We start from the raw sequence: 20,343 nt of genomic DNA on the forward strand, positions 1-20,343 counted from the left end.
TTGCCAACAAACCGAGTGCAAGCAACTCTATAAAAATGCACCACATTTTAGAGATTTTTAGTTTTTAGATACCATCATTATCTCCGCTTCACGACCCTGATGTTTAAAGTTAGTTGCGAAAAACGAATGAAAACAGTGAGGTGACCGATGCACCTTGCAATTTCAGAATCTGACTCAATGCTCCTAAACAGTCGCTATGTGTGGAAACGATTTAAATGCGTTTCTATCACGTAAGTTAAAAAATTCAGAGTGCCACAAGTTAAACAGCAATTTGGAGGTTGTCTGATCACAATACCAGTTTTGCTTCTCTATCTAGACATGAAGAAATTGAAATGAATCCACATGTTATTATCGAAACAGCAGAACGCTGCACTGAGACACAGGTGTCGTTTTTATTGTATGCCTTTATCCACTGAATTGTTGGTGCACGAGATTGTTTCTTTTTTATATCCCCCAGTAGCTTTTTAGTTACAGTGTTGCGTTTGAAGTTTTCTGGCCACATGCAGTGACTGTTGTGAAAAAGTTCTTTCGTTTTCATGACGAGTCAATTATACACGTTTTCGTGTCGACCGATACTCCGTAGTTTCATCAAAACACAAACAGAAGCATCTTTTCTGAATTATTTCCTTTGTTTTTAAAGTAGATGGGTATTTAACTTACAAAAGTTACATATGAATTGTTTGTCTGATTTAGTTTTTTGTGAAGTCTAGTTTCATGCAGCATCCCATTTCGCCTGCTTCTTCCATTCACTAAAAGTATTTACAATTTGTGTTGGAAAAGTACACTTGAGTGTGTGCTGCCGCAATAGAGTATACAATTAATGTAATATAACATACGAGTGTGCATGTATTTGTACCTGGAAATAGTAGGTCTACTTTAAGGATACACATTTGAACATGCTTGTATGCTTTTGGGCACTAATACTAATTCAAACAGTATTGAGGATGGTTAGCACGCACATTGTGGTGCAGCAGGTGTTTGTTTTTTGATTATTAGTCTCTGCTGGAATTATGTCTGGTTACATCACCGATAGCAGTATGACATTACAGTTTTATGGAGATTTTTTTTTGTTAAACACGCTTCACTTAAGACTGCATAGAAATAAATATATTAGGGAACAGCTTTTGTACAAAACAACAGTTTTGGCAACATGTGGCACTTTTAACATGTGTGCGTCCAGATGGTGTGCAAGAAAATTCCACACATTGTGTTCAAGTGTTATTAAAAGCGAGAGCACAGTTTGTTTTGTGCTTTTTCATAACATCCTGCTGAAATCTAATATATTTTGAAGATTCTGTACTTGACAACCGTCAGACGTGCTTATATTAACATCAAGGGGAATATTTGGCTTTTTTGGAGTTGAAAGACACATATGGCTGTGGTATTAAAATGACAAAGTTGTGTCAGTGTTTGTAGCCATAGTGATGTGAAAATTGAAGATGTGATTTAACTAAGAATTCTTAATATATGACTGCAAGCTGCAGTTGTTGTCATGCATGCTGCACAAACAGCAAACAGGTTTCGGAGGGTTGGATGGTGCAACAGCCTTTTTGTGACATGGCAGTGGTCTGTCTATGAATATTAATTCTTCAATGCTGCTAGGGAACCTTCCTAGACTGCCCAATCATGTAAATAAAATTTATATTGTAAAAAGGAATGTGTCACATGTATGCGGTTGTGCCATAGATAAGACTATGAAATACTGAAACGTTATTACTGTGAGACCACAATGCAATATAAAATGTTGAATGAAAATACCATGGCGCACTTTATGACAAGCGTCTTTGTCTCTTGTGGCCTGGACTTGATAGCGGCAGCCAGTGTTTTTAATCAACCTTTTGTAACATGATGACAAAGCCACAGTGTTTACCATCACCAGGAGAATGACAGAAAAGTCAAAATAAAGAAATCCAGAATTAGTCAGCGGCAGAAAGGAAAGGGGTTGGGGGAGTGTCTGCGTTCAGCTCAAAGCCACTAATCTATGCAAACATTAGCATGCGAGTCATTAGCATGTGGTTAATGAAATGTTTGTGCTCTCTATCTCGCGGGTCCACATCCTCCCGGGTGACAATGCGAGTGAGGGACACAGCATGCCGTAAAGCCAAAGCAGATATAAATAACTTGAGATAAGATCCAATTATTTTCCCGCATATTTACAGGCGATGACTTCAGATCCGACCATGATGAGGGGAAACTTTTTGGTAATAGATGACAGCCCAAGCTGTGTTTCATCCCTCTTTTGCTGATGAAAATGTCAAATGAGTTTAGGTCAGTATAGAGAATTGTTTGTTGTTTCATACAAAGCCGAGATCACACTTTGATATGCGTACAGTGGGAACAAGCATTGATAATTTATCCTTAGAATCTTTTTGTTCCAACTTGTTAGTTTGAATTCACGGCAAAGGATTTCTTTCTTTTCTAGTAAAAATATCGCGATGAATTCAATTGAGTTCAATTTGTTGTAATAGCATCTTCTATTTCTGAGGCTTAAAAATGAGAATTTGGGAGAAAAAAACATAAGGGAAAATGGCTGTTTTGCTTAATTTAAGGATTAATATCTACTTCCCAATAAAAGTCTCTTGTTTTTAGGTATACTTTTACTGAAGGCCGGAAAAGATTCTTATGAAGAAAATGATTTGTTGCCATGACTGTGCTGTACTTTCAGGGCAGAGTTAACATTTAAAACAGCCAGAAAGCCATGACAGATGACAGCGGCTGCGGTCTGAAATCTACCCTTGTGTAACCTTGATGTATTTAAGAACTGACAAATGAACTGCTGGAAGCCTTTATGTCGTACGTCTGTCTGTGCTACGCCCCAACCGCGTCTATGACAAACACCACTTATTACGCATTATAATGAATAAGCTATACGTAATTTGGTTTCTTTCATTGTAGAACAAAGCATACTGTACCTACAAAGTGTATTTTCAATTAAACACAGCACTTTCATGTTAGTTTTGACCAGACAAAGCCGATATGATGATGAAGATTCCATTTTCATCCCGGCTATGTATAAGGTCCCTTGACAGCGCCGTAATTAGTCTCTCTGTCCATTATTGTGAAGAAATCCTTCAACAGTGCCGTGGCCCACACAGACGAGAGTTTAAAATCCATAAAAAGACATCTGAGACAGAGACATGCGCTGAAAGCAGACAGCCGCATAAAGGCAACAGAAATCCTGGCTTTTCTGGGCTAATTGGTATTTGTCAGGCGTGCGTCTATTCGTGCTTAAAGGGGGCATATGAAACATTGCATTAGTCTTTGAGGTAAACACGCGCTCGAGCAACAACAGAATTTATTAGGTCACTAATGTGAGGTGGACCGTGGTTGAGATGAAAATCCCTGCAGGAACAAAGGTGATGCTTTGCTTTATATGATTCTAATATGTCTGCTTGTCTAGTCACAGATATTTAGACAACAAGAGCTTTATATCTAATCGAAGAAATAAAGATTAACACTATATAGAGCCATTATTGCAGTTCTAAATAAAAAAAAAAAAATTATTTAAGGTCGCAGTGTGGGTTGTGTGCTTTTCTTAGAGCAAACATTTTCAGGTAGACGTGTAGAAAGCAAAATGTACCCTTGAGAACGGAGGTTTGAGATCAGCAAACAGTGCATTACAGAAAAATTAACGCAGCAGTTCACATCAAAATTGTATTTCATCTAAAAAAGAGAAACAACAACTCTCGGGCATCATAGGCTACTTGATGTAATCGCTTTGTTCTGACAAAAATCATTGAGTATCATGAACAAACCGCACGCGTACGGTTATTATAGCTATACAGGCACATTAGTAACTTGCCTAATTGATTGTAAACCCAGTTATTTATTTATTTCCCAACAGGTCCATATCACTATACACCAGATGTTTTTTTTCCACTGCGTGGCCAATGTTTTCCATTTGGCTGCTCGCTGGAAGCTCACTGGAAGACACCGGGTGTCCTAATTACTACCATCTTAAAAAAGCAAGTGAAAAAGAAAAAATCAACAAGAAGAGTTTTACAAAAGGAAAGAGGAAAAGCACTTCGGTCCCGCCGGGGACAAACTAAAAGACGTTTTAAAAGAACACTTCTGTCGGAGACCTTTTACGGTGACTCATGAAAAATTTCAGCAATTTGATACGGCCTCAACGACCCTGGTTTTAGCCGCACCACAATCCCTCTGTTCATTTCAAATGCAGAACGGGGAGAGTCCGCCGTGGCGGGGAATACTGATCGCTCGCTTATTTGCTCCGAGGGCACTTTTTGGCACAACACGGCACGCTCGGCGGCATCAGCAACCCCAAACAGCTACCCTTTTGTCTATTGGCAGGAGTGTTCCTCCGGTCGCCCAAGTCAAAAATTCGAGCAGGTCCCTAAGGAGGAAACATGAAGAAACGTGTTACACGTGCCAGTGTACCAAAAGCGTACTTTTCTCCCGTTATTTCTTAAGTATGTTCTTGATTATAATGAGCTAACAGTTGAATATAAAGTAAAGTCGGCGTGGATTTATCCCGGCCTTGCTTTCATTTGCCTTTGCTAATTCGCGTAGCACAAAATTAGCCTTTGACTCAGAGCAGCTTTAGGAATTAAATCCCCTGCACACACACAGTGGGATTGTCAGCTGAGCGGGAGAGAAATCATTGACAATTCTTGTCAGGTCGGTAGCGAACACTTGCTTACTGCTGCAGAGAGGAGATTGTGGAAATGAGAGCCCCGGCCCAGAATGGATACAGAATAATTATGCTTCCCCCCCTCCTTTATTTCTTTGTGTATATCTTGTGAGCTCACTCATTCCCAGTATGAAACGGACACAATCAAGTCGACTAACTCGACACGCGTACGTTCTCCAAAGTCAGACCCGTCCCAAACCCTTCTGTGGTCTCGCCGTTTTACGTTAATCATAAGGCCTGCACGGTTCGCTTGGTGGCTTTTCTTTTTTTAGCACTTTTTTCCCGTCACATGTCGAGGTTTACGATTTCATTGCATGCAGAGTTGAAAAGCGCGTGAAGCCAGACTCAGCAGAGCTCTCTCTATCACTGTCTCTCTATAATCTCCTCTGCTGGCTGTGGACTCCGCCGGTTCATTTGAGTGGATAAGGACATGTACTGGAACTGCTTCGATAGCTGGAGGTTCCTGTGAGGCCTGACTCTGCATGCGAAGGAAAGAAAGAAACATCTGCAAGATGTCTATCGTTTTTTGGCAGGAACGTTTGGCAGATTTTTTCGCATTCTATAAAACAATCATTCAAACCCTGTTGCAGACGAGCTTTAGAGAATAGAAGTGTGCGTCTGTATGCGGGGATGTTGCTCCGGGGAGCGCTGCTGTCTTTTCTTATGTCATCATTGCTCTTGGTTTTGACTAAATCTTTGTGTTGATTCTGAAATAAATTGTTTTGTTGAGCAGAAACATTTCGATTCTGTCATCAAATAAATGTATTTTGTATTGTAGCTTGTTTTTTAATGACCCTTAAAGGGATAGTTCACCCAGAAATTCTGTCATAATTTACTTACTATCAAGTTTTTACAAATTTGTATACATTTCTTTGTTCTGCTAAAAACTTGGGACGATATTTTAAAGAATGGGGAGACTGAAAAGATTTGGGCCACTATTGACCTCCAAAATATATTTCCCCGCTACGAAAGTCAATGGTCCCCCAAAATTTGCTTCTATTCTTGAAAATATCTTCCTTTGTTTTCACCTAAATAAAGCTTTGGAACAACTTAAGGGTAAGTAAATGATGACAGAATTTTCATTATCGGGTAAACTATGTCTTTAAGGAGTAGTCAAAAATAACTGTGATTTTGTTGTTTTGATACTTAAACCAAGCGGAATATTTTATTGTTGGTAGTTTGCTATTTAACCGATTAGATGAAATTAAGTAATTATATTTATAAACTGCAGAAGAAATACACAAACTGTTAACATACTCTTATTGTATGTACAGTAGAGTTTTCATTTCGAAGTACTGATAATTAGGTTTTGGAAAATGATCTTTTATATTGAAATCTCTTTTTAAATGCAGACACAGAAATTTTGGGATCTTTTCTGATCTCATATGGAGAGGAAACCGGAGACTGGGTCTTTTTCTCAAAAGCTCTCTGTTTAATGTCATTGATGTCTTGGAGAAACAGTCTGGATATTAAACAGCCCCTTCCTACCAGAAGAAATATTTTAGTTCATTTACCGTTTAGAAATGGTGTTTCACATCATGTAATTAGTTGACATTTGCAATGGCGCCGCAGTTTTTCCGGCTGTCAGATTAGCACGCAGTCGACTTTCCATTTCCTCACTTCATCATGTGGCTCTCGCTCAAATGACTTTATGATTCTTCTGACAAGTTCTAATGAACCTCTGCTAAATATTTAAACATTCAAATGCGAGCCATCATTTTCCGCTTTTTCTTTAATAATGCTCACAAAATGATCAAGATCACGTCAGTCTGTTTGTTTCTTTTCATTAAGCGTGAGTATATACGTTAAGAGGATCAAAAGGTCGATGTAGAGCCAGCACGCTGAGAAAACAGGATAGCATGAGCGGGTTTATTTGCCCAATGCATTATGGGGGCCTGGAGAAGGTTAATAGGATTTTATTCACATCAATAGAGCTGATGGAGGGCCACGTGAGCCTCTGTCCTCACATCAAACTCATGACGGTGACGTACGCATGAAGGCCCCTCAGGACATCTGAGTTTGTCTGCTTAACAGAGTCAGGGGTCCTGGACGCTCATGATGACCAATGGATGGCCAGTCACAAGTTTTATTGCATTCTGGTATTCTCTTTTATAAATATCATGGCACGCAATTTTTCGCACTGGGAATCGGAGTACTTTTTAAGCTTGAGTCATCCAAAAATTAATTTAGAAATCTGTTTCTTTAATCCTGCTTGCTTTGCAGTTGTGCAGGATGCTGGTTCATATTAAATCAAAGTTGCTGTTTCTTACATATCGTAAACTTACTGAATTATAAATCATGGGGTACTTCGCTCTTTAGATCATAATGGCTAAGATTTTTCAGTGTTCATTTCTGTTTCAGCTACACAATAAAATGTGTCTCGTACTTTCACTAATAACTTTGGACACATCTGCTCATTTTTATTTTTCATGTTTTAGGCTTGTAAAGTCATCAGAACTAAAAACTATTACTAGAGATGTGGAACGTATGCTGTGACCTCAAAAGTACAAATCAAAAATGTCTTTTATTTTAACTTGTGGAAAGAAGTCAACATTTATCTAGGGATGCCGATGCATGGCACTTACTGGCTATTTTTCCTACACTGTCAAAATTATTGATTTAATTTATATTCCATTTTGTTAATCCGTCTATAGTTTGAAACATATAAAGAATGTTAGGTATAGAGAAATCTTTCCATAAGTTTTTGTAAGCAAATCTCAAAGGCTTTGATTCACAATTAAGGATCATGAGAAATAAAAGTTTTAGACTTTTGACTTTTAGCACCTTCTGTATACTACACACTATAAATGCCTTGGAGGGCTGTTGTTTTATTGAAAATATTCTCCCCATTTTGTGGATTATTTCTAGCTCTGGAAAATAAATCCTCTTTTAGGGATTGTCTTTGACAGGGGTCCAGCGGAGGCCGTGGTTGGATAGAAATAAATAAGGCACCCCACAAGGCTCTGTAAAGGTTGCTGAATTATCTTTATGAGGAGAACCATCAATAGATTTGATGGCTTCTCACTGGGGCTGTAAGTACCCATCCATTGGGTCATGCAAGCTCTCACACATCTCTCTCTCACTCTCTCACATACACACACCACAGTAAGAATATCGGGGAACAGAATAAAATGAATGATCATGTCGCTCCACAGTGCTCTACCCAAACCAGCATGTGGCCGTTTGCACCCCCTCGCCCTCCTGCAGTATTTATGGGAGCCCTGTGTCTTTCTGGCACTTTAAATGGGAGGGATAGTGGACAGTAGATGAGAAGAGGGCCAAAACCATGTGATTGCTGTCATGCCAGAGGAACACAGCAGCCAGAAAAAAGGAGAGAGAGAGGGAGAAGCAGAGAAAGGAGAGAAGCATCAAAGCTGGGAAGAGATCCAGATATCTGCTGATTCTGACACTTCTTCAACCAGCTGACGCTTTGCAGTCAGGGCTGTTTTGTTGCCTTGTCACAAAAAATGTGACGCTTCGAGGACGGAATCGTATTCTTGGTTTTGATTGATATATTGTACTCATTAATCGCGATTAATCACATTGTTAAGCGTAAAATTCAACAATGAATACAAAAGTCGTGAACTTAAACATTAATGTAATCAAATTAAGTATAAAACCAAAGCTCACTGTCACTGCCAGGCATTAACATTCTTTCCAGTTTGATATAGACTAACAAAATATGATTATTTATTATATTGCTTATACTAGGGATGCACCGATAGGATTTTTTGGGCTTATACCGCTTTTAACTACAAACAACTATCGGTCGATTCCGATATTTTTCAATTGAATTCAGTACTACACAATATTATCTAATTAGCATTCAATTAAATGTACTGAACATTTTAAGAGAGGCAAAAGTGTAAATGTGCCTGAATGTAACTTAAGATAAAAATGCAATAAGAACATATCTTCAAAGGTGATTTTTGCTATCCAATATTTCTTTTAATAAAAACATTTACTCAAATTTCAATTAAAATTTAAATAAAGTCCGTGCTGTTGCTATTTACAGTAATTATTTTGCTCAGAGAAAAACATTCGATCTTAAGACATCCAACTCATTACCTCCGTGGAGTTAATTAATAAACTAGGAACCTATGAAATCCGTTAATTTTTTTTTCCTAATTCCGTTTAACTTTTCTGGATTCTGTGTTTTCTTTTTTTTTGTCGTGTACAACTATGTTAATATGGACCAGTATCTTACATCTTATATTTTTTTCTTTTGCCGTTTCAAGTCTACTTGCATTTAATTACTTGTTTTGTACATTTTTAGTAGCGGTTTTGTCATGTGGTTTCATGGACTTTGATTTTGACGACAGACTTCAATTTTGGCGGCTTGTCGCAAAGTTTGAAAGCAGCTTCTCTCAAATCAAACGGTAAAATGAGCCTGAGGTAAACGCTGATAGAGAAGCGCTGATTCAGTTTAAGTTTTCGGGTCCACCAGATGCTAAAAAGTCCACTACAGTTTACAAAACCACACCACTTCTTCACACACAGATCAAGCAGATTGCATATTTAAACAGCAGCTGAATAATTATTTGCGCTATTCATATCACAATTTGAATATTATAAGCTGTTCAGTGCTACTGGCTATTTGTTATTTTCGAACAATTCATATAAGGAGAACACAATTCCTTTTAATAATGAGAGTTTTGGGCCCGTCCTTTATTGTTTGATGAACGTTACAAACAGAGATTTAACAGCTAGTTAACGGAGCTGCTATTGAAAAGCAAATATTTGGAGCATAGTAAATGTAATATTTTGTTAATATTTAAAGGTCCAGTGTATGTTACTCAGCCCCATGTAGCGGTGAGGTTGCGAATTTCAACCAACGGCTCACTCCACCCCTCCCTTTCGAAGCACTATGGCGACTGACACAGAACTAAGATGTTTTCACGTTTTCGCTTCTTTCGCAAAGAAGATAATGTATTTACAAAACACTTGGTGTAGAGCAGTTTGTCCGTTTAGGGATACTGAAGAAAAATCGTGATTTGTTTAACCATTTGGCAACAGGCTGTTGAGAGCAATACAATATACAAAACAATTTTGTACTTCTAATAGAATCATAAAAAACTGGAATTGTAAAGAAGAGAATTGACCCAGAATTGTTTCATGTTTTTTTCTGCAATATTGTCCACAAACAGAATCCTTTAACATGCAAAAAGAAGAGAGATGTTAATATGTCAGTGCTACAACCTCTCTCTCCATCCCAAATGCGTCACACGGCACTTGTTTACTCGCACAAGAGAAAGGCGGTGATGGAAGCCAGCATCTTTGTCATAAAATTGGCCGTCAACAGCCTCTGCAGACCCCCCTCACCCCCATCCACCAGAATTGTAGCTGCTGCTCTAAAGTACTGCTGTCTGTGCACTTGACAAGCGTTCTCCTATGATCTGACGCAAGCTGTGAAGAGCGGTTCGCTTGTCTCGATTTTAACTGAATCTTGTCTCGCTGGCAGGCCCACCTTTAAAACAGCGTGTTTCTCTACTTGGCTTGTCGAGGTTTGACTCTCGACACGGGCAGGAGTGTTAGTTTGGCTTGGTTAGCACCGCACACGTATATATTTTTTTGTTGATCTTCATGGGTTGAGTATTAGAAAGTTGTATTTCTTAAATTTGATTTTGGGGGTTAGAGTTTTTCGGCTATTATTCATTTATGTGTCTTTTTCAGCTTTGTTTTACAGAAAAATTTTTTTAAAGAAAAAAGTAAAAGTTAAGAAGTATAAATTAATTTGGATAGATGGACTGTATGGCATTGGGAGTATGTGATAAGAAATGACTGAGTTTGTGCTTAAATATCTGACTTTTGATTTCACACACTTGTCTCAATGTGAGAACCCATGCAAACACAAGACTAAGCTCTGAAGCTTTGAGCAAAATATCTCAGTTCTCCAGCTTCTCCTCCCTTTGCCCACCGTGGAGGACAGTCTATTCAACTTCCTGTCTATCTTCATCAGTTGCCATAGTAACCGTGTAAGCATCATCAAGGAGACTCACATGTAATAGCTGAGTGGAGCTGTCAGTTTAGGAAAAAATGAAAACAAAATCCTAAAATTAAATGGATTTTTACCATTTTTTAACTGACTCATTTGAAAACTTCTTTGTTTAATCCCGCATTCAGACTTCATTTTGAGCATGCACAACTCGTTCAGGCGGTGGTATGGAAATGAGCAAGAGTGATTCCTTGATTTGTTACATTTCTGTACCGAGAGGTCACGGTGTGACAATTTTATCTTCTATTGGTCTCACGCACTCACGTGACGCGAAATCGCAGGTCAGAGTTAACCCAGAGATGAACTTTTGCGAAATATGAAATATCTTCGGACGGGCTTGCGTTTCCGGTCTGTCACATTTGAATTTGTATGAGTGGAAGTCAATGGAGGAAAAGTCAAGGGTGACAACGGCTTTGCTATCTTGAGGTCCCCTTGGAAGTTTGAGCCTGGCCCTGTTTAGACACTGCTTTGTATGTGACGTCTCAACTGACCTAAACAAAAAACTATTGAATCTAATCTTAATATTCCCACAGAGACACATTATACCAAATGGACATGGATTTTAAACCCCACAGTAGCGGTGTGGTTCAGTGCTGTTCGTAAACCGATTTTTTGTTGCTGCCCTCTGTCTTTCAGCTAAAAATATGTCTCTGTGCATGTTGAAAGCTTTCACACCATGGTTCTTGTTATCAGGTCATGGACGTGATGAGAGTTTTTGAATTAATTCACCACAACCATTTCAATTTTAGAACATTAGTGTCAGTCCTATAAAGAGAGTTATTATTGCACTTCGTATCCCACACATCGATTAATACTAATAGCTTTCATCCTTATTGATTTTGGTCTAATACATCATTTGTTATCATGCTAAAAGCATCGTCGAGAAATGAGTTCATCTGATGTTTGTGATTCACATTCAAAATCGACCCTTGGTTCATGTTTTACCATGTTTGTTTTGTTTTCATGAAAGTTAGACCGGAAGACGTGTTGCTCGCAACACAAAGGCCATGTGTTCAATTTGCAGTGAACAAATATTGTATTGTTATAATAATAAACGTGTTGCTTTTCATGTGCAGTTAACAGGTTTCCAAATGTGTTAATGTACTTTAACTTTGTGCGTTATTTAAGAATATACAGTAAGTATATTTTTAATGGCTATATTCACTTCCTTTATATACAGCTCTCAATCCTCTCTCTCTTGTTTTTAAAGAAATGGCCTTTACCTTTCCGACGTACTGCTTCCCTGTTCCTGTCCACTCCTCCAAGAGAAAGAAACTATTCCACATCCATCCTCGTTTTGTGCGATGTAGAGTCTGTCCATCCTGATCCGACGTGCTAATTCCAGGCACGGGACGGATCAGCGCTCCGCTCCAGCCCGGCAAGCAGAACAGCAAGAGGAAAGTAAGTTGATTGATTATCATTGTATCCGATCACTCCTGGAGAGCCCTCGATAAGGAATCAATTAAGAAACAGAGCTGTGGCTTGAAGATACTGCTGAATGTTGGAAGAGACAAAATGGGACATCGTATCCTTAATTTGCTTCCATTCTGTCTTCTTCAGGCCTGTGGAAGACAGAGAAAAAACATTGAGGAAAGATGCCATATTAGCTGAAAGCTACTTTAAGAACAAGCTTGGAAGAATGCCCCAGGGGGGTGGGGTTGTGCAGATTAGAACAACATTCTTGTGCATTTATGGAAGCTGAGGAAGAATCATGTTGGCTAACTAGGATAAGAATCAATGATATTGATTTATTAACATACAGAAAAGATCTAGGCTAAGCACACGCTACCAGACAGAGGGTGTCGGCCAGCACGTATTTTTAAGTCTTGTGTGCGCTTGTAGGTACAATCTTAAAATTTCATTTGTTTGCAAACTCACCGGGGCTGTTTAACGATTAATCGCGATTAATTGCATCCAACATGAAAGTTTGTATTTAGAAAATATATGTTGGCACACTTTGCATATAAAATTTGTGCTATGAACACATAAACATGTAAATATTTCGGAAAAATAAAAAAATTATAGATGTTTTTATTAGGGCTGATCGATTATGACATAAATCATAATCACAATTATTTTGGCGTTCGTTGTCCGTCTTACCTCGATTATTTGTTTTTGTAACTGTTGATGGCCGAAATTGACGATTACAATAAATGTTTGATTAATTGCACAGCCCTTATTTACATACAATTTAAATTATATATTAATATATACATGCAAATATTTCCTAAATATATACATGTATGTGTATCTGTTTTGAAATATAAAAAAATATGCACAAACATATATTATGTAAAAACAGACTTTTATAACACTGGATGCAGCCCTACACTCACATGGTAATGTGCATATTTTTTAGCTCCGTTTTCCGGCCCAGATTCTAAACCATTTCAAGAAGATCACCGTGACGGAACGTTGGCGTTTTGTCGCAGTCCGATTAGCTTCAGTCTTGCAATGAGCAAACACGGCTCGATGGACTCAAATGAAGAGTAGCTAGCAATTTGCGCAGACCCCCGAGCTCTGTAAAGAGCCCCCAGACGGTGGGTGGTCTCTAATTGATTAACTTTATCAGCCCGAACATCTTTAAACATTTGCTTAGATCTCGATTTGCAGTTACCCCAGCGGATCCCCGAACACGCCGATAGTCAAAGAGTCAATAGCAACCTCCACGTGCGCAAAATGGTAATTACAACAATCTTGCAGAAAGTCGAGTGAAAGAAGGAAGAGCTGCATTCAACGAAGCGGCCCGTCCTCCAGGACTAGTTCTAATAGGTAATTTGGGAGGGCGTATGCATAATTTATTGGCTTTTGGAAGTTAATCCTAATGAATCTTTCCTCGCTGGATTGACGAGAGCCCATTTTCCAGGCGACTGTTGGAAAGGCCACAGAGTCAGGTTTCCCTGACAGGCATTCATTACGGCCCTCATCTCCGGGGGCCTCGTGAGCAGACGAGGAGCAGATTCATAATGTTGCGGCGTTTTTGTGTAACGATCTGAATCAAAGAAAAGAAAAGACGGGGCGGCGGGGGAAAAGCGAAAAGAAAAGAAATAAAACACACAGTGTGTCAGCGGGGCCATCGGAGAGAACAAAGCGATCCCATTCTTTGTCTATGAGCAAATTAGGGCTTTGCTTCTATTTGATGTGACTGAAGCTATGCATGTAAATGAACATTATCTTGTGAATACGAATCAAATGATTTACTTAATGAGATATGGAAGAAGTTAGGAATTATTCACTAGGCGGTGTTCGAAAGTGTGCCGACTACTGTAATTTGTGGAACCGCTGGCTCTGCTAATGCGCCTAATGAATCCTGTCAGCTGCAGCTGAGGAGGTCTTTTGTGCAACAATCTTCCATTTAGGCGTATGTTTCCATGCAGCTCGGGGTTGGCGAGAATGGGAGAACTTTGACATTCACAGGATGAAACATGAGTTTTTTTAGCAGAGCCGGTTTTTGCATCCGGTATGAATCGAGCACTTTCACATTATTAGACCTTGTGCGTGGAAAGCTCCGCCCACATTTTTTGCGTGGCCCGACGGTCATACTGCCATTGTGATCATACTCAACTCAACTCAACTTTATTTATATAGCGCTTTTTACAATTTTCATTGTTACAAAGCAGCTGTACATGAGACACATTTAATACAAGTATGAATTCTAAAGCAGCCCCCCCGGCCAGGCAGATAGTGCAAAACAATATGCAAACGGTGGTGAGGAACCCAAAACTCCCATCGAGAAAAAAAACCTCAGGGGAACCCAGGCCCAACCAGGGGATTCCAGTTCCCCTCTGGCAAAAGCTGCTGCCTCTGCACAAGCTCATCAGTGCTTGCACAACAAGGCTTAATAAAAATATAAAAATTAAAGATTATCATTAACAATCTAATAGCATTTGAAATGTTGTAGAAAAAAACAAAGTTGTCGCGTCCTTTATCCAGCTCTATCCTCTTAGCACTTGTCAGGTCACCGCTTCCCATTCTCAGCTCTGCCATCATACAGGTGCATGCTGTCATCAGCTGGCACATTAAAATCTGCTCCAAAGGTGATGCCGTGACCTTGACGGACAGATCCAGATAAACATCCATCTGCCAGTGTCATGGTCCACAACCGGGATGATTGATTTAACGGTTTCTGTGACACGTCTTACATCTGCAGTCTTGGCTCAAGGGCGAGCGTGGACAAAGGAGAAATAGAAATGAGATCTTATTTGTGTGTGTTTATGGTGAGACTTGATCATCTTGGCGGTTCCGGGTGTTTACGTCCAGTTGTTGCGGTGGAGTTCTTGGTTTCGTTTAAAGTGACAGTCCACCCAAAAATGTTAATCTTCATCTATTCTTGAACTATTCACGATTTAATCTCCCCCTTGTCATTCCAAACATGGATTTTTTTATCCTGCAGAACACAAAAGAAGATATTTTGAAGAATGTTGGCAACCAAATAACATTGGCCCTTATTGACTTTCACTGTATTGACATTTCTCAAAATATCTTGTGTTCTACAGGTTTGTTTTATATACAAGTTGTGTTCACGTTTCTTTGCAGAAATACAAATGATACACTTGTTGATGTACTGTAAGAGAATTTAAGTGTAAGAAAGATAAACAATTTATGACTTTTGATTGCAAACCGTTTGAGACCTTGTCGAGATCTCTTGTGGAACTCAGGAGATTAGCTCACGTGGGATTTCAAGGGTTCTGTTCTCAAGAGGAACATCAGAGAAGCAGACAAATTCTTATCCACACATATGTTCAGTGCCCAACCATACAATGCCTGCTGAAGTCTGCTCAAACGGCTTCAATTGTTCTTGAGCGCTGTTTGAGATTCGACGTTTTGTTCCTTAGGGTGCTTTTGTTTTCATGAGCCACGGGGAGCCGCATTATCAAATCACACGCCGTACACCATTTTTGCAAGTTTACACAACACAATAATGGAGCGCGAGCCTCTGTACATCCGGGGAAGACGTTCACACTGAAGTTCTGAGGCTTGTGAAAAGGGCCGGAACGGAGATTGTGCGTTTTTGTGATGACGGTCGTGTTTACAGGATGACAGTAAGCACGCTTCTTTCTTGTTTTTTCTTTAGCCCTTTCACAGCCACGTGAAGAACGTTCTTCAAAAAAACAACAAAAAAATTGCAGAAGTCGTCCGTAGCAATTTACGCGTGGTGATTCTCATGATTGCATTTTCTAATTATCATTCAAGGCCGTCCTTGAGATTTAATAGCATTCGGGATATTAATCTTTGAAACGGCGCGCCTGTTAAGCATCGAGACGACATTTCTTTATTTTTTAAATACCCCTTACCCAACAACAAAGAGAAAATATCAAGCCAGATGTTTAGGATTGTCACTTAATTATCTCACATCGATTAGTGTGATATGAAGTTGTTTATGCAGCGCATAAGAGGGAGGATCTGCGATTCTGCACAGGGAGGAACTCGGAACGTGAGGGAGTCAAGGGAAGCGTCTTCTCACTTTTCTATTAAGGGCACCTAATTTGTGTATATGTGAATTAAGGCGTATGTGGACAGGCTAGCTGAGGCGTAATGAGGTAATGCTATGCAATTATGAATTAATTGGCGAAAAGGATGGATGAACAATTCTGCACGAGTGACCATTTGATCTGTGCAACACCATAAAACATTTGGAGTTCGGCTGGAGGCAGTGGACGGATGACAAAGTTCAGCCGAGAGGATTTTTGTAATTTGCCGTCGTGACGGACAGTGATATACAGCTCGAGTCTGCAGCATCAGACTGTTACACGTACACACAAACCACACAGAGGATCGTGATAGCCAGTCTGTGTAATTGCCGTAGTCCTGTCTGCAAGGTACTGCAATATTTCTCCCGAGGTTTATAAAAGCAGTCTGGGGCAGCGTTCTCTTTAGGGAATACATCTGCTGGAGTTCAACTCGGCCTCGTTGGCTCGCGCTATCTGGATCCAAACATTCTGGCGCTCTCTCTCTCGTTCGCTCCCTAGTACATTCCCCCCAAGACCATATCAGACACGGATCATTTAGGGAATCTGGGTTATTTCTGTCCACACCTGACTGTGTTCTGATGGATGTCTGGAGCCATATGTGGGGTACAGCAGCTCATGTCTGTGCATCTGTTTTACTTATTATCGCCGGAGGAAAGTTATTCCTGCTTCTGTTTTATGTGACCTTAAATGGAGGGCATTGAAGGATGGAGACTTCATAAGGAGAGACCGTCAATTTGAGTTCTGGTATATGAAACAGTTAATAATATATTGATTGCGTACAGTTAAAAGATTGAAATATCGAGACCGTCTGATATCTGACAGTCATACACAATCATCTGACAGCATTCGGCTTCTCGGTTCGAGATACCAAAACTCAAGTTTCTTGCATTGAAGATCTCCACTTATGAATGAAGTCTACATGCTTTAAAGCCTCATTTCTCGATTATTCAAGGTGATATAAAACAGAGGCAGAAAAATACTTTCCTCCAGCAACACGAAATAAAACATCAATGTGCATTGCATAGAGAAAACGTGCATTAAAATATTCATCTGATACTATTACAAGTAGTGATATATAATGCATGTTAAGCTGTTTTGCAGAAACGAAAATGGTCAAATTGAATTGTAAGGGTTAGCTGCTTTGCAAGTTATTATCTGGTGTAGTACGATAAGAATGGATGTACAGTTTGTTTTTAAGATTTACTTTGACAATCCTATTCGTCAGGAGATAATAATAAATATGCGCCGGGGCTTGTTCGTGGTATGTGTGTGGGTACATGTGCAGATGTGTGTGTATGTGGAAGTACATTTATCAGGGTCTAAAATGGTTCAAGACCATTCGGCTTCATAGCTGCTTAGCATTGAATTTCGTGCCACTTGGTGGAGCTAACTCCCTCTCAGAGAATACAGTCAAAGTCTCTCGCTCTCGATCTCTTTCTGGCTCAATCTCTCTCCTCTTTGACTCTTCTGTTTGCGTCTTCTTAATGCATTTTTTTGCAAAGTTATTATTTTTAGGTACGTTTTAAATACAGTTTTGACATTGTAGGTTGTAAGTTGTTTTACTTGAAAACAGTACACTGGTATGAATAATGTGTGAGGACATGACCTAGGAAGTTGTCTTAGATCAACAGTTAATGTAACAATAAAACAAGAAGTGTTACAATGTGACCATGTTTTACATTTACCTTGTGCCTTTTTTAAATACAGTCTAATATCCAGTTAAATTTTTTAATAGAGTAAGCTTTTGTTCTGTTTCTTCATCATAGAGATTGATGGACATTTTATTTAAGTCAATCACTAGGTATTTCGCCTAAAATTCCTCAGGATATATTAAAATATCCCCGAATGAGACAGCTGTTCTCATTATAAAATATATGTGCCTAGCTCAGATAATCTGGAAATGGATCTGATGATAAATTGAGTTATGTCTTTCGGTCTTTTGGTCTTTTGTATGAAACCCCAGGGGAGTCACAAGGTTTCTGGAATAAGCAAAGGTCTCCATTTGCTCTCTGTTGAATCTCACTGCCATCTTGAATAAAAAAAGACTATTTTTAAGAAATCGTATGTTATTTATCTCATATGTGCACTCTGATCCAGTTCTTTAAATCAGGGAGTTTTGAACAGTGATGTATAAAAGCTCTGTGTCTGTAACATATGACTGTAAATCTACTTTATCTAGACATTTGTCTTCAGCGTGTGCCCGTAAGTATGTGTCGTCAGTGATGGATCCTCGGTGCTCGCAGGCTCCTGCATGTGTTTCCAAGTGAATCGCTTTGCATCGAGAGAGACGTTATAACTGCTGCTAATTTACAAAAGGCCATTACATGCTGAGGAAATGCAACAAGCACTTTAGAGGTTAAATTGTGTTGGACAATAATGATTGCTCACTAATGACTTCCAATACAGAGATTCACTTTATCAGACGAATCAGACTCTCTTTTTCTCTCTCTCTCTCTCTCTCTCTGTTTGTGAAAGAGCGAGCAAGTGATTAGGAAAGGAGATGTGGGGCAGACTGGTGCTGCGTCCAATTCAATACATATTTATGAAAGATTTCAGCATCTCTCACTGTCTTTAACCCCCAAACACACACACTTACGCAGTTTATCTCTGCCAGCCTGTAAAATAAAATCTGACAAATAACACGCAGGTCAAGGAGATAATCTTCTTATCAGAATCAAGCATTTGTATAATTGGAGAATTCATATCAGAGTGATTTTTAAAACAATTACAGCAAAGCAGATCCAACAGATCCTGTATGAAGTTGTATTTGCATTTTGTCGTTTACCTTTCAAATGTTTATTTTTTGCAGAAATTAAGGATTTTAGGATTTGAATCTCTCACCAAAACAACAGTTACGGTTTCAATAAGAATCTGTATCATATGCCAACATATATATGTACCATATTGTAAACTCTTTCATTAAAAAAAATATATATTTAATGACTTTTTACTTTACTCTTTCTAGTGCTATAGAATGCCTCGCATCAAGCATTTCCATGTACAAACTGTGTCAGACATCATTTTATATAAAACAACTACTTTCGCCTCCATTCAGAAAGCCCAAAATAGTCGTGATTTGAAAGCAGAAACGAAGCACCTCTGAATCTGACTTCTCACAGGAGAAACCGTGACATTTCAGGTCTCCGCTAACCCAAGATCCATTAAATTCACAACAGCTCAAGAAACACTTACTGTAAAACTTCAACCACGATGGTCTCTCAATTCATCTCTTTATTTCAAACACTTTGCCGACTCTCAATACAGCCTCTTCCAAAGGTCCTTGAAAGCGAAAAGCACAAAGCAAGAAGAAACTAAACCATCGCACTAAGAGCTTCTGCCTTCAGGCACCTGCGAGAAGAAACTAACAAACCATCTACTCACACTCTTTTCATCCCTCTCCTGCGGTTTGACGCGTCTTTCTCGATTGTTTAAATCCGACTCAGCCGCACTTTAATCAAATATTTCCCCCGGTGTAAAAGGATCTCCACGGCAACCGCTCCGCGGGGGACATCTGTTTTAATGATAACCTTTAGATTCGACGTGCGAGAGGGAAAATTTACGTAGATGACTGCTCTCTTTCCCGACTCTCCTCATCCGTCTGAAAGAGAGTGGAGGACCGACGGGCGCGCACGAGCAACAGAGCCAAAGAGGGAGGGACGGAGGGAGGGAGAGTGAGAGAGAGAGAGAGAGAGAGAGAGTTTTACCTTCTTTTTCGATATCCCATTGTTTTCTGCTGTGTTTGTGGGTACAGTTTTAGATCGTAAGCTCTACGCTTGTCACCTTCTCTCTGTTTCAAAATGAAGATTGTCCTCGGGCTTACAGGGTGTGTAAGGGTGTGCGTGAAAGAGTGACGGCTCTCCGCTGCTTTTGATATCTGTTTCTCATCTCACCCCCTGCTTGCTCTGTCCTCTTTAGTTCTTTTTTATTTTTCTTCATCATTTCTCATGACATTAATATTATTTTCTCTTCATATCTCTCTTTTTTGCATGTCTTTTCTTTTGAGTGTCAGGGTGATTTTGATCAGCCCATGATTGGCTGCCACTCCATCGTCGCCGATGAAAGACAGCGGGGAAGGAAGGGTAAAACGAGAAGGAGAGGGAGAGAGAGAGAGACTTTACCCCCCTGGAGCTGCGGTTTTGTCTTAGCTTGCCATAGACCGCTGGGGTGGGGAGTTTAGAAAGAGACACCGCCGAGCAGAACGAGAGAGAGAGAGAGAGAGAAAGAGA

At 39.5% G+C, this 20,343-nt stretch overlaps 1 protein-coding gene across 3 annotated transcripts in view; it reads right to left on the reverse strand.

The window, feature by feature from the left end:
• Positions 1–19,887, reverse strand: part of LOC130439158 (cadherin-10) — a 39,848-nt gene extending 19,961 nt beyond the window's left edge. For 2 of the 3 annotated variants that reach the window (XM_056771616.1, XM_056771614.1), the window contains exons 1-2: positions 19,499–19,693; positions 11,870–12,208 (exon numbers count right to left, since the gene is read on the reverse strand). In XM_056771616.1, coding sequence (XP_056627594.1) covers positions 11,870–12,067 — 198 coding nt within the window. In that variant the 5' untranslated portion in view covers positions 12,068–12,208; positions 19,499–19,693. Of the gene's footprint in view, positions 1–11,869; positions 12,209–19,498; positions 19,694–19,821 lie in introns of those variants that run through there. The other variant, XM_056771615.1, reaches the window with a different exon arrangement.
• Positions 19,888–20,343: the final 456 nt, after the last annotated feature.

The sequence above is a fragment of the Triplophysa dalaica genome, chromosome 17, assembly GCF_015846415.1.
Source record: "Triplophysa dalaica isolate WHDGS20190420 chromosome 17, ASM1584641v1, whole genome shotgun sequence".
Lineage (NCBI taxonomy): Eukaryota > Metazoa > Chordata > Actinopteri > Cypriniformes > Nemacheilidae > Triplophysa > Triplophysa dalaica.